The 12473-nt window shown below is 49.1% G+C and overlaps 4 protein-coding genes across 4 annotated transcripts, besides 7 other annotated features; 2 read left to right on the forward strand and 2 right to left on the reverse strand.

Annotated features, from left to right (window-relative positions):
* The first annotated feature begins 1921 nt into the window (after positions 1 to 1921).
* Positions 1922 to 1986: a microsatellite.
* A 37-nt stretch (positions 1987 to 2023) lies between these two features.
* ACLA_091820 (SANT/Myb-like DNA-binding domain-containing protein) lies at positions 2024 to 2559 on the forward strand (the record flags this gene model as incomplete). Its single annotated transcript, XM_001272909.1, has 2 exons — positions 2024 to 2362; positions 2440 to 2559. 2 exons carry the CDS (start codon positions 2024 to 2026, stop codon positions 2557 to 2559), a joined length of 459 nt encoding a protein of 152 aa, XP_001272910.1.
* A 551-nt stretch (positions 2560 to 3110) lies between these two features.
* cox5b (cytochrome c oxidase subunit IV) lies at positions 3111 to 4346 on the forward strand (the record flags this gene model as incomplete). The annotated part of the gene is made up of 6 exons (XM_001272910.1): positions 3111 to 3201; positions 3358 to 3411; positions 3637 to 3795; positions 3921 to 4021; positions 4099 to 4189; positions 4267 to 4346. The coding sequence occupies 6 exons, from the start codon at positions 3111 to 3113 to the stop codon at positions 4344 to 4346; spliced, it is 576 nt and encodes a 191-aa protein (XP_001272911.1).
* A 295-nt stretch (positions 4347 to 4641) lies between these two features.
* Positions 4642 to 4667: a microsatellite.
* A 628-nt stretch (positions 4668 to 5295) lies between these two features.
* On the reverse strand, positions 5296 to 7195 carry ACLA_091840 (purine-cytosine permease family protein; the record flags this gene model as incomplete). The annotated part of the gene is made up of 6 exons (XM_001272911.1): positions 5296 to 5379; positions 5441 to 6146; positions 6217 to 6330; positions 6382 to 6454; positions 6511 to 6664; positions 6734 to 7195. The coding sequence occupies 6 exons, from the start codon at positions 7193 to 7195 to the stop codon at positions 5296 to 5298; spliced, it is 1593 nt and encodes a 530-aa protein (XP_001272912.1).
* Positions 7196 to 8717: 1522 nt separating this feature from the next.
* On the reverse strand, positions 8718 to 9753 carry ACLA_091850 (uncharacterized protein; the record flags this gene model as incomplete). The annotated part of the gene is made up of 4 exons (XM_001272912.1): positions 8718 to 8759; positions 8817 to 8905; positions 9174 to 9553; positions 9749 to 9753. 4 exons carry the CDS (start codon positions 9751 to 9753, stop codon positions 8718 to 8720), a joined length of 516 nt encoding a protein of 171 aa, XP_001272913.1.
* A 92-nt stretch (positions 9754 to 9845) lies between these two features.
* Positions 9846 to 9877: a microsatellite.
* Positions 9846 to 9878: a microsatellite.
* Positions 9879 to 11188: 1310 nt separating this feature from the next.
* Positions 11189 to 11213: a microsatellite.
* Positions 11214 to 11771: 558 nt separating this feature from the next.
* Positions 11772 to 11800: a microsatellite.
* Positions 11772 to 11801: a microsatellite.
* The last annotated feature ends 672 nt before the right edge of the window (positions 11802 to 12473 follow it).

Here is a 12473-nt window from a genome sequence, read left to right on the forward strand (position 1 = left end):
TTTTCCATCCATTGGCGTCTTGTTCATGGGTGGCGGTGTGTGACTGTGGACCAGAGGCATATCGACATTTGAGCCTAACTATATAGTACTGGGGCTCACAGTCCACAGCATTCTGGTATGTAGGCTGCGTCCCTCTACCTGACATCCAATGTCTCGCTCATCGCTGTTTCTATCCAATAGGTTTACCGGAAATTATGCCAGGCCGGGCGTGTGAGCAGGCTTGGTTGTCTCCGCTCCGGTTGATCCATGTAGGCAGGCATGATGACAAGGGAAGCTAAAGATGAGACCGAGTGAGACTCTCTTTGTCTAGCTTAGTGTTTCATGCTCTGTGGGCTGTGGCTGCTGCCCGCTCCCCTTTGTCCATTTCCTATACCTTCTCTGGACTCGCCCTATCTTGGCAGCTATCGGACGGCTCCGGCAAGGAGCAAATAACCTCTCAGAAGTCTTAAAATTCCCTTGTTGGTCGACATTGAATACTCCCAGTCCCATCTGCAAGCTAAGCTTGACTGGTGACGCAGATCCGTCAAATGGGGGTTTTTCTTTGCCTGTGCCGGCCTGCAACATTCTGATTCTGGACGGATGAACTGCCCATCTCCTTGATATTCCGAAAATTCCTTCCAGAACCTTTTTCTCTTATTGTCTTCAGGTCCGTTATTGTCAGCAGGCATCGAGCCTTTGCAGCCTATCATAGATCACGGCATGTACCACCGTATATGAGTGATTTATTCTAAGAATGTCTCGGCCTCTGGGTTTTCCCTTTTCTTCTTGCTAATTTCCGTTTCCTTGCATCTTGAGTAACGGGACAGCGGGTCTCGAAGGACCCAATTCACACTCTAATCTCCTGTGATGCCATTTGAGCTCTAAGTCTGAGCTGTCCGTCGACTGGAACAGGAAAAGCTGGCTGCATCACATTCGGTGCCGGTGACGATCGCGCCTAACGGTTTAGATTTAGAATCCAACATAATCTGGTGAGGGAGCAAACCATTTCATTGCTTATTCTGCCCCGATGAACTATAGCCTGAACCGTCTGCCTTAATGGGCTTTGGCTCCCTTGACCTAATCTCCCCAGCCTAAGAGGAATACAAAGTTACACACTTTCCGAACCCTATATTCCTCGCCCACTATCATCTGGGCATATCGTTGTTTTTCTAATCTTTGACATAGTCCAACGCGTGCTAGAACGTTGGAAACCATCTACTCGCGATTCTCAACAGGTCTAGGTATCTAGCCTTTGTATATGGCGAGATTTTCCGCAGTCTCGCCTTCTCATATCAGCTGATAGTGATATCGCATCTTCAACGTCGTTCAAAATCCTACTTCGCGACACAATCGATCGCAGTCTATCTCCTCCATCATCACATCCCACACGAAAGCCTCTAATACCATATTTGTGTAGCCTGCCGGGGCTGTGAAGCCCTAGCAGAGCCGATGTATGTCCGTGACGCTGGCGGATCCATACCGAGACTATGCACTTGACTACTCTCAACATGCCAAACCCGAGGGTCATGAGAACGCAATTACTTACCAGACACCACAATCGCATCTTCAACGCCACAAGGAAACGAACCCTCCTTACCCGCAAGGAACCTCACATAGAACGGCATATGAGCAACACCATGCGAGCGCGACCGTACTCCCAGCCGCAAATCCTGACATTTCCCAGACGGTCGTTCTCACGCCGGTTCAGATGCTTCCACGACAGCTCCCGGTCCAGTACCCCCCTTCCAGCTTCGAGATCCCTCCCCTCCACCATAGTAGGAAGCGACCCCTTTCTGAGACGGAAGGAGATGGCAATCACGGAGATCATGGGGTCAGACCACACTTGTCAACACTCTCCTCCGAAGCACACACCGAGACTACGCACACTCCGGGGATGTTGTTCTCTGTACACGGCGACTCGGCGCAGCAGACACAATCACAACACCACCACCACCACCATCAACAACAACAGCAGCAGCAATCACAGCAACATCACCATCACCATCAACAACTTTCGAGCCATGGATTTGGCCCGCCAGAATCCATGGCCCTGCCGCAGCAACATCACCACCATCGCTTACCCCCACAAGCGTCGGTTCACTCCGGACACCGACATGGCATGAATCCAGAATCATCTCCTGTCCCGTCGGGGCCGCCGAGCGTGGTGGGTCAGCCTGGCATGCCTGACCCAGCACCCAGGCCCAAAGGACCCAAACTCAAATTTACGCCCGAAGAGGACGCCCTGTTGGTGGAGTTGAAAGAAAACAAGAACTTGACGTGGAAGCAGATTGCCGACTTCTTTCCTGGTCGAACGAGTGGAACGCTGCAGGTTCGATATTGTACCAAGTTGAAAGCCAAGGATGTGACGTGGACGGATGAGATGGTGAGTATCCCCCGAGTAGATAGCCCTACATCATAAAATATCTAAACACTTGACTGAACCTTCTAACACTCGACTAGGTTCAACGACTTCAGCGAGCGATCCAAGAATATGAGAATGACCGATGGCGGATAATCGCTGGGAAGGTTGGCAACGGCTTCACTCCAGCAGCTTGTCGAGAAAAGGCGTCGCAATTTTAGAAAATGGTAGCCACGGAATCCATAAGGAGTATACGGCTGGTCAACCACTCATGAGATCTCTTATTATCTACTTTGTTCTCTGCTCTTTCTTGTTTGAGTGCTGGATGGAACACATCATTATGGCTGGCCCTAGAAAAAAACAGTTACATGGAACCATCGCCCTTAAAGTGTATGGTAACAATCAGATGTGACCAGACATTCATCATAAGCGTACTGGTTCAACTGTCTGTAGAAAGAATAAAGGTTAATAGGTACTTTAGAGGATCTGATATGATGAAGATGCAGGAGCCCTAAGCCCTAATGGAAGTTCCGGATCGGGAAGCAGTGCTATACTGGTGATTGCAGCGCGCCGTACAAGCTCCGCAGCCAATCAGATCACACTGCTGAGTAAGACGCAGCGCACGACTCGGGTGGGTTTGGGCGGCTCTCAGTCAGGTGCTCCAGTCGAACGGCGGGCCGAAACGGCTTCAAACTCACCTCGAACCTCCAAACTCCCTCACCTCCAAACCTCCACCCCCTCGCCCGCCGTTGATAATCACCTTACCAGGACAATGTTCCTTCAACGCACAGCTTTCGCCCTCGCCAGGCGCGCTCCTGTCAGAGCCATCGCTGCTCGTCCCTTTTCCTCCTCCGTCGTCCGCTGTACGTGAACCCAGTGATCAGCCCAGATCTTCCGATCAATGACACCATCGTCCTCTGCGTGGCTCAATTGAGCCCACGCTACGCAATCGATGTCCTCTTGTGGATAATATGGACTGGGAATCCGGCTAACATTGTTTTTTTTCTCTCGGGTTGCAGGCAACAAGTCGAAATATGAGGTGAAGTCGGAGGGCAAGATTCTTCCCTTTGAGGGTTGGTAGCCATATCATTCGTTGGGTCATTGCCATTGGGATGCCACGGGCTGTTACAAGGAGACAATGCCGTCGTTGCTACTAAAGGCTTCTCAATTGAATATTTCAATTGACAGTCGACCTCGGTCTTGCAGCATCCTTGTCATCACATCTCGTGGACCATCTCTTGGCTAGACCGATCCATTGACTCGAGACACTCAGCTAATTGCTTATCCTTGCTTTACAGAGATCAAGACTGAGGATGATCTCCTTCCCCCCGGTGCTAAGCCCGGTAGCGTCCCCACCGATGTCGACCAGGCCACCGGTCTCGAGCGTCTCGAGCTCGTCGGTAAGATGCAGGGCATTGACATCTTCGACATGAGACCCCTGGATGCTTCCAGAAAGGGTATGTTATCTCTCCTGCGTGTATCTGCGCGTATTCTGCGCGTCGGCCTCGGAAGTAGCCTCATTTTCAGGCGACCGATATGGTATGCGTTGTATCCCGAGGCTAATATGGCTTGCTTTCTTCAGGAACCCTTGAGGACCCCATCATTGTCAAGAGCGCTGGTGATGAGCAGTACGCCGGTTGCACTGGCTTCCCCGCAGACTCCCACCAGGTCAACTGGCTGACGGTAAGTCCATCCCGCTCCACGAAATTCTTTGCCTTTAACCGTTCCGGCCATTGATCCTTCTTCTTTTACTGCTATAGGTCTCTCGTGAGCGTCCTCTCGAGCGCTGCGGCGAGTGCGGCAACGTTGTCAAGCTGGAGTACGTTGGTCCTGATGAGGATCCCCACGCTCGTAAGTCTACCTTATCGTCTCTCACAGCCGGATCTTTCCGATCCTTTGATACCTTCGTTTTCTTACTTATATTCCAGATGACCACGGCCACCACCCCGCCCACGAGGAGCCCAAGACCTTCGCCGACTACGTCAAGCCTGAGTACTGGTACCGGTAAATCGTCCCACGCTACAATCCAAGTATAGTGTCGATTTGTCATGTATCCGTATATCACATGGGGAGAGAAGGAAAAAAGATAAAGGCGAAGCCAACGAAGGGACGGCATACAAGAAAACAGTCAAATTAGCTCGTGTTCCCACCCGCGGCCCTTTTTGGACGTTTCCTTTTAGTCCCTTGGGCGTCCTAAAGAATGGTTGTCATCTTCTTTGTGTTGACTCCTCCTCCTCGTGTCTTGTTTTTTTGTTGTAGAATATAGTCGAAGTTGATTTGAATGGAGTGCGAATTGGTGTATGTTTTGTTTTTGTTTTTGTTTTTTTTTAATATGATCCTAGTTCCAAAGTACATTTCTACATGCATTTTTCATGGTCAGAAGCACCTTCGGTGAATCCTGTATCTGTATCTCGCAATTCATGCAGGATCATGTGATACATGCAGTCACTGACATGATGAAACAGCATGACATGACACGAGAATGAGAAATGAGAAATGAAAATCAGATATGGTCTGATGTTTCTCGGAACAGCGGAAGTGGGGACTCCGCAGCCCGCATTTCCGGCTAACAATGCAGTAGCCAGTGAGTCCAGTGACTCTAAGATTCTGCGGAAGAGCCAGGCGGCCTGTAAGTATGATCGCTCTACATGTACATCCAACTGGGACAAACACAAGGGTGGGAAATAATGTATGTTCAGTCTGTAACTATCAACATACTTAGATCATGAGAGTCCCATTTTAGGTGATCTATCTAGGAGAAAATAAATATGATCTAGAATGGGGACTTGAGAGTAAGGAATACATTTCTGTGTTCTCGTGATCTTTCCCGAGGCGACCCTCGTTAGTCTCCAACAGTTATGTAGGCCTGTATGAATCTTGCGATTATGATGATTACAACCCCAAATGATGATGTTCTCCTACGAGAGAGATGGCAGGTCCGGCGTGGTGGCATCGCATCACCGCTTGAAATAGCGAAGTTCGATGTATCGCAAGGGAGGGTAGATGAGGCCCGCCCAGGTGAATCCGACGTAGTTGCCCATCTGGCCACAGAGTTAGTTTCCGGGCGGCGTTGGATAGACATGGAAACAAGGAATGACTTACATCCGCGCCGTATTGACCGACTAATCCTGCAAGCGGGCCGATGTACCAGTACTGGGCCATGCAGAGGATCGCGCCGACCCAGCCGACCACAAAGGCGATGAAGGCTGCGATTCCGATGGGCAGCTGTGAAGCGTCATTCCACGCGTACCAGTTGTATCCGCTATTGCGGCGGAAGATGAAGCGTTCTTCGAAGATGATGGCGATCCAGATGGCGACCCAGTACCCCATCAGGGCCAGGAAGTTGGTGAAGATCTCCGAAAGATGGCTACGGCCGGCCAAGGCGCAGACGATATAGATGACCACGCCGAAGGTGTTCCAGACCACCCGAGGAATCTTCTCCGCATATCGGCCGAGGATCTGGAAGTCGACTCCGGCGGAGTAGGTCGGGGCGACGGTGTTGGCAATGAGGCCGAGTGCGACAATCACAGAGCAGAATTTGCCGAAGCCATGCAAAGGACCGAAGCCCTCCACGATCAGAGCACCAGCGCCCTGTGTGTAGGCGGCATCGTACTCAAGGTGAGATGCGATGCCGGATGCCAGGCCAATACCGGCCACGAGGGCCAGAGTGAATGAGGTCATAAGGCCGAACAATGACAAGGAGAAGATGGCCCACTTCGAAGTTCTCTCTGGGTAGTAGACGAAGAAGTCCGCCGCCAACGGTGTATATGTGATAGCGGCACTGACACAGATAGAGAAGAACGACAGCCTACGGACATGATTAGAGAGGGGCTGTTTGGCATGCCGTCAATGCTAGGTAATGAGCTCTGATGACTTACCGATTACCAACAATCGTGCGAGGATCACCTTGAGATGGCGTGGATAAGTCATATTTGGTTGCAGATACACCAAAAAGAATGCACACGACGATAAGCTGAGGCAGGAATGCGAAGCTGGAGACGATCAGTCGTGGTCAATCGATCTTGGAGAGGATTCTTCCTTACCGCTCATAGAAATGGAAAGCATCGATGCCAAATGTAGCGATGATCCAACTAATGACAGCAATGATCACGATGCCTTGCTCTTGTTTTTAGTTTTTATCACTCCAAAGGAATAAGCTTTATTCCACTTACCAACTGCCACGGAAAGATTGCCATTGGGTGAGACAGCAGATAGAATTTGGCCTCCAACCACACAGTCAATCAAGCAATATCCCAGCATCTGAACCAGGTTCAAGATCACCACGATCTTGCTAGGCCACCAGCCCATTGCATAACGTCCAAAAGCCTGAAATTTCAATCAGATCAGACGCTCCCAATTTGAACACCGATGATCGGCATATCGAGGAGAACATACCATGGTCCGGATTCCAGAAATAGGGCCCCTGGTAGCCATCCACGAGGACGCCAGGGAGCCAAGCAAAGCCCCAAAGACGGCACACAGCGCCGAATCGCGGAAGCTCAGCTGGTATACAACAGGCCCCAGCATCCCCAGCGTGATGTTGTTAGCCGCCAGATTGATCGAAACCCAGAGTAGGAAAGCCTGGAGGTAGGACACCCAGGTGAGTTTCTTCTTCCGTTCGCCCTCGTGCACGCGCTCAATCCCACGAGCTTCGAGATTGTACTCAACAAGCTGCTGCTCGAACTTTCTGAGGTGCGTGCCCAGACGCGAGGGGATAAATGGACCATTTGCCCTGTTACTGGGCTCTCCATCGCCCTTGGGGTCCAGATAAGTGGATGGCTGCTCCTCGGCGCGAAAGCCGGTAGTCTCCTTCTCGGAGTGGCCCCTCAGCGGGGGATTCGTGATTTCCGACGACATGCTGTGACATTCTGGGTTAGAATCCAGATACCAGGGAAGCCAAGGGGGGGGAGGGTTCAGAAGCTGAAAGAAGCGCGCATGAGTTCTTTCGCTGGAATTATCCAGATCAAGTTCAACCGTATAATCTCAGAACGACAACTGTGACGGCCACATATCCTCGGAGGACAACCGAGCATCAGAGCAATCGAGGGAAGAATGCAGCTGGAACACGTATTGCCATCGAGAGATATGTAGAGTACAATACAGAGGCCGAACACCGGTCTTCATGCAGGCAGATTATCTAGTTACCTTGATCGACTGACAAAACCAGGCTACTCGTCTTCATGATAGGCTTTGGTAGCTATCTGAAGAAGACGGGAGAGATGTACTGGAGATGGTCCTTTCTAGTTCAATTAAACTGCAATCGAACCAATGTGACAGTCAACAATCTGATAAGATGGAACAAAGGTTCTTGAGTCAGTGAAAAGTCGTGGTGGTTTTAGCAGGGCTGTCGCCACCCTGATGATTGGGGGGGTGGGATCTGTGTCAGAGTCAGGGAGGAGTGTGAAGTTCACCTTGAGAGTGGGACACGAAACGACCACGGCGACAAATCGATAACCTAATGAGCCTTGTCTGCTTGCAGACCTCTCTTCTGTAAACAAAAGATGAGATTGATCCACAGGATGAGAGAAGGAAGTGATTCATTCAAAGGGAAGAAATCGACATGGAGGGGATCAGGTGAGGGAAGATTTTCCGCCACGGGAAACTGATGACTTTTTTTCTGCTCCGCTGTTGGGGCCTGGGCGTTGCTGATACATGGGACTTGCTATGACTGTTCAGAACTCTACCAGTTTCCAGAGCAGCACTATCTATCTACTAGTCTACTAGCACCCTTACTTCTGTGTGAGGGGAGGGGGGGTATCAACTTGTTTTTTTTCGGAGTGAAAAGTTCCCTCTCAAAAAGAGAATACGACCATGGCCATAGTATTCCCGCCCTAGCCGCCACGACGGCTGTCTTTGACTCTATCTTCTTGACCCTTTGGTCGTTCTTCTATCCAGGTTGCCACCCCAAAATCAATCAGCGCCTTGAGAGCCAGTGCCATACAGACTTCGTATCTAAAGTTCTTACTCATCAATATGAGATATCAATGTATCATAGCGGAAAAGTACTCCACTCAATTGCTTAGCAAAGCTGCTCAAATACAAAATCTCCATCTCGAGAGCTCCGATCACATTGTTCCTAGCATAAGCATTCCGCTAGCTGAAGCACAATGCCAAACAGTTTGGTGATCAAGGATTCGCTGAGGCAAAAGGAAATGCTGTCACAAAAGAGAAGCCGAAAAGAAAAGCCTCATGGTGGAAATGAACACGACCGGGAAGAGAAGAAAAGAGAAAGGCATCAAACTCCAGAACCAGTGCCGTTACCCCCATTTGTTACCGAATCATTCGATCCACATACCCTTCCGAAGCTCCAGTTGATATGTAGAAAGACGCATCATAGCCCTCGCATAAAATCGTCACGTCGTCGCCTGTCGTCAGATCGTCAAATATTTTTGAAATGTTCCTTGGCATACTGCTCGCATGCCTACAAGCGTAGAGAATTTAGCCATGCGACGGGGTTCCTAAGATGAAGAAGACCAACCTTCGCGGGCTTCCCAACTTTCTGCCCGATGACTTTCCATTTGTTGGCCTCATATTCCTTGATTGCATCCCGGAGTGCAACCGACTGAACTGCGTTAATGCAAGACTCCGATTACAGATGGTGCTCACTGCGGGATATTGTACCTCGTCTTCCGCAAACTCAGCATAATGCATATCCTGTGGTTGAGGTCAGCATGATGAATATGGACGCGTAACAGCCGGAATGGGGATCGCACCTTGTACCAATGTTTCTTGACACTTCCCTCAGTTCGGGCAGGGAAAGTCTACAATCATCACAAAGGGGACAAAAAGTCAGTACGTCGAAAGAACACAGGGTGGAATTCACAATCAGATAGACATGCCTTGGCGATCTCACTCCAGCTGCGACCGGCGTCGCGCATGGTTTTGAGTCTCTGTTCTTCTTCCGCAGTCCAGGGAGTATTAGTGCGCCCTTTCTTCTTGGGCGCGGCCTCTGGTGCGCCGGCACGAGCATTTTGTGAGGTATTTCCCGAAGTAGCAGTCGACGTTACTGGCGCAGCCATTGTTGGCGCAGTGTTGGACTGAGGAGAGGATCGGCGCTTTCGGGGGTTCTGAGGCGATACTTGAACCGGGGGCATCGGAATACCCTCGTAAGCGGGGAGCCTCTGCTGGAAAGGATTTATCTGTTGTTGAGTTAAAAGTTGAGGGGGCAGGGTGTTTGAGACTGATGTCTTGATGCGCTTAGATGTTGGAGGTGACCTAACACAGAAGAAAATGATGAAACGTCCAAGTCAGTACACAAGGTTCGCTGCTTTGGCGCCATGAGTACGAAGCACAACCAGACTTCCAACAATCTATGGCATGTGGTGTGTATATGTATTCGGGTACATGCAAGTAGGGTGAGAAAAGAGGGAAACCTGTCGCTGCGGCGCCAAATGAATCAATGTCACTTACGACATGTTGGAAGATACGCCGCTGTCCCAGTCACGCTGCGACGATTCATCTGTCAATACACATGCTTAGGAGATTAGCACATCTGCTACTGACAGGAGTGTGTGTGTGTGTGTGTGTGTGTGTGTGTGTGGATTAGCCGTCAGGTCTAGGGAAGTGGGCTCTTTCTGTTACACTAGAGACAATGATGACACGGGCGCATCCCACAAAGTGGCAGTAACGGTGCAGAAAAGGAAGAAAGGAAAAATGAGCGCAGGGAAGATAGAGCGATCAGAGAGGGTGGTACATGCATGCATGCATGTACTATATGTGTGTGTATGTATGCCAGTACTTCGATAAGAGATTGGACTGAAATAGAGCAAGCAGGGAGATGAAGCTCATAGGAGGAAGAGAAGGAGGTGAAGGAAGTAAAGAGTGAGAGGGGGATGAGAGAGAGAGAAGTATAAACAGGTTTAGGCACAGTCACAAGAGTAGCTCTCTAGCATCTTAGGATACATTGGCTGGAAATAGTACGGACTGACTCGATGCTGTGGACTGGAGTCGTTGATGATAAGAGACTCTTTGTCAGGACCTGGTGAAGATACAGAAGGCGACAGAGAGGATGAAGTGAGAGTGAAAGGCTTACTGGTCGTCAGGGTTCATTATTGGGATCGTTGACACTCTCAATAGGAAGACTCGGAGGAGAGAAGAACGACGACCTAATAGTAGCAGTAAGACAGACAGGAAGTAGACAACAGGAATAATATGTATGACTAGTCAGTAGAGTAAGTAAGTAAGTAGTAGTAACAATATGGAACAGATTAGAGCAAGAGTTACATGTGCAGGTCAAAAAACAACAGTTAGTCTGGTGACAGTAAACAAATAATAATGGGGGAGCATGGAAAGGGAAAGAGAGAAAGAAGGTGAGATGAAGAGAAGGAAGGAAACAGGAGAAAAAGGAAGGAATAACTGCAGCCGACACAATAACAACAACAAGGCTAAACATAACAAATCCCGTTGTAGAAAGTACGACTGCTGAGAGGTGCTAATAATGTACCATCTTCGGTAGGTACTAGGTACCTGGGACCTAGTCGACCCTACGGCCATAAACACCCATCCAGCCGTCGTTACATGCTTCATACCCGCCAATTACTCCCGTCCTTACTATACAGTACTTTGACCTGTCTTTGGAATCCGTCATGGAGGGATAGTAAATGGGATGTATACACAGGTGCCTTCGTGAAACCCGAAGAATGAGAAGGAACAAAAAATGGAGGATATCATCAAGAAAAAGAAGAATCGAGACTGGGTACCATGAGGATGTCCTTGATTGTTCCTCATTCAATCCCGCTGTCTCCGAACCCACTTGCTTTTTCCCCTCTCTTGCTCTTGAGCATGCAAGCCAATGAGTACCATTCACTATGAACAAGATCAGCTTATAAAACAACCTCCATTTTCATTCGTAAAAAAAGAAAGAAAAAAAAAAAAACGGGATATTGCTTGACTCGTGGCATGTGAGGGACGAGACTAAAGATAAGCTACTCGTAAGAAGTCGGTGGTCGTAGCTTTGAGCAATTATAAACAAGAAGATAGCTTCGTCTTACTGTTAGGGTACATACAACCATACTCCCTGGGATCTGGAGTCGGTCATCGAAATAGTAATGACTGTACCTAGAATGAGGATAAGATCCTCATCTGTAGATGCGATGACCTCATTGACGGTGCTGCGGACGACTTGTGATCTTGAGAGCTTCCTAGTCCACCTGTTTATTCCAGTCCTAAATAAATAGTCGTTGAATTGATCGTCATTGCTGGGGATCCAACCATCCAGAGACTCAAACATAGGTGGCGGAATTTGTCCTATGGAAGTTGCAATTCTATACCAAGAGAAGTACCTGAGCACCGAAGTACTTGAGTATGCCAATCTGTCCATCTGGACAGGATGGACAGTGAGGGGCCCTCGCGTTGTTAGCGGCATTGCTGACCAGGGGTTTTTCTGGCGACGGCGATGACGACAACGGCGTGTGAAAGTGATCTTTCTATAAAGGAGAGAGAGAGAGAGAGAGAGAGAGAGAGATGAAATTGTATCAGCTATTTGCCTCGAAGTAATTACCTACAACATAGTCATCTGGGGGTATCTAGATGTCCTACGCATAGATAGGCAGTCTAGGTAAGTGACTGATGAAAAGTACAATCAATGTTGAAGTCAATGCTCAAGACAAGTGCGGGGTAAGCTGAAGGCCTCGATCGAGCACAAACCAGCCACTCAGATAACTTATCATCCACAGCATTTCTGCACGGTGGAAACAGTTTGTCTGTGATGATCGAGATCGCATGCATCCGTTGGACACTGATAAGGGGACAGCAACCTGGAGTGTTTTTCCCGTGCTTTGGACAGATCCCCGTCACGCAACTCATACTCGTTGATTTGGTCGAAGGGTATTTGGGTATCACGAATGCATCGGCGAGTAGCCAATTCGACTGCCTTTCAATATATATGATAAGCACACCATTGAGCTCTATGTTTTCTAGTCAGCTGTAGTTCTCTCGCTTGGATTCAGTTCGTATCTAGACAACGCATCTGTCATCTCACAAACATATTTCAGAAACGCTGCACTGGGTAAGAAAGAAGCATACCTAGGGGATAAGTATCTGGCCCAAATGCGCTCTGCGTTCATCAATACGTGATTTCGAACCTCAAGCTGTACCACCACAGCATGGAGAGAAAATGTATACATCAAGCATCAGC

Source organism: Aspergillus clavatus, genomic scaffold (genome assembly GCF_000002715.2).
Source record: "Aspergillus clavatus NRRL 1 1099423829798 genomic scaffold, whole genome shotgun sequence".
Classification (NCBI taxonomy): Eukaryota; Fungi; Ascomycota; class Eurotiomycetes; order Eurotiales; family Aspergillaceae; genus Aspergillus; species Aspergillus clavatus.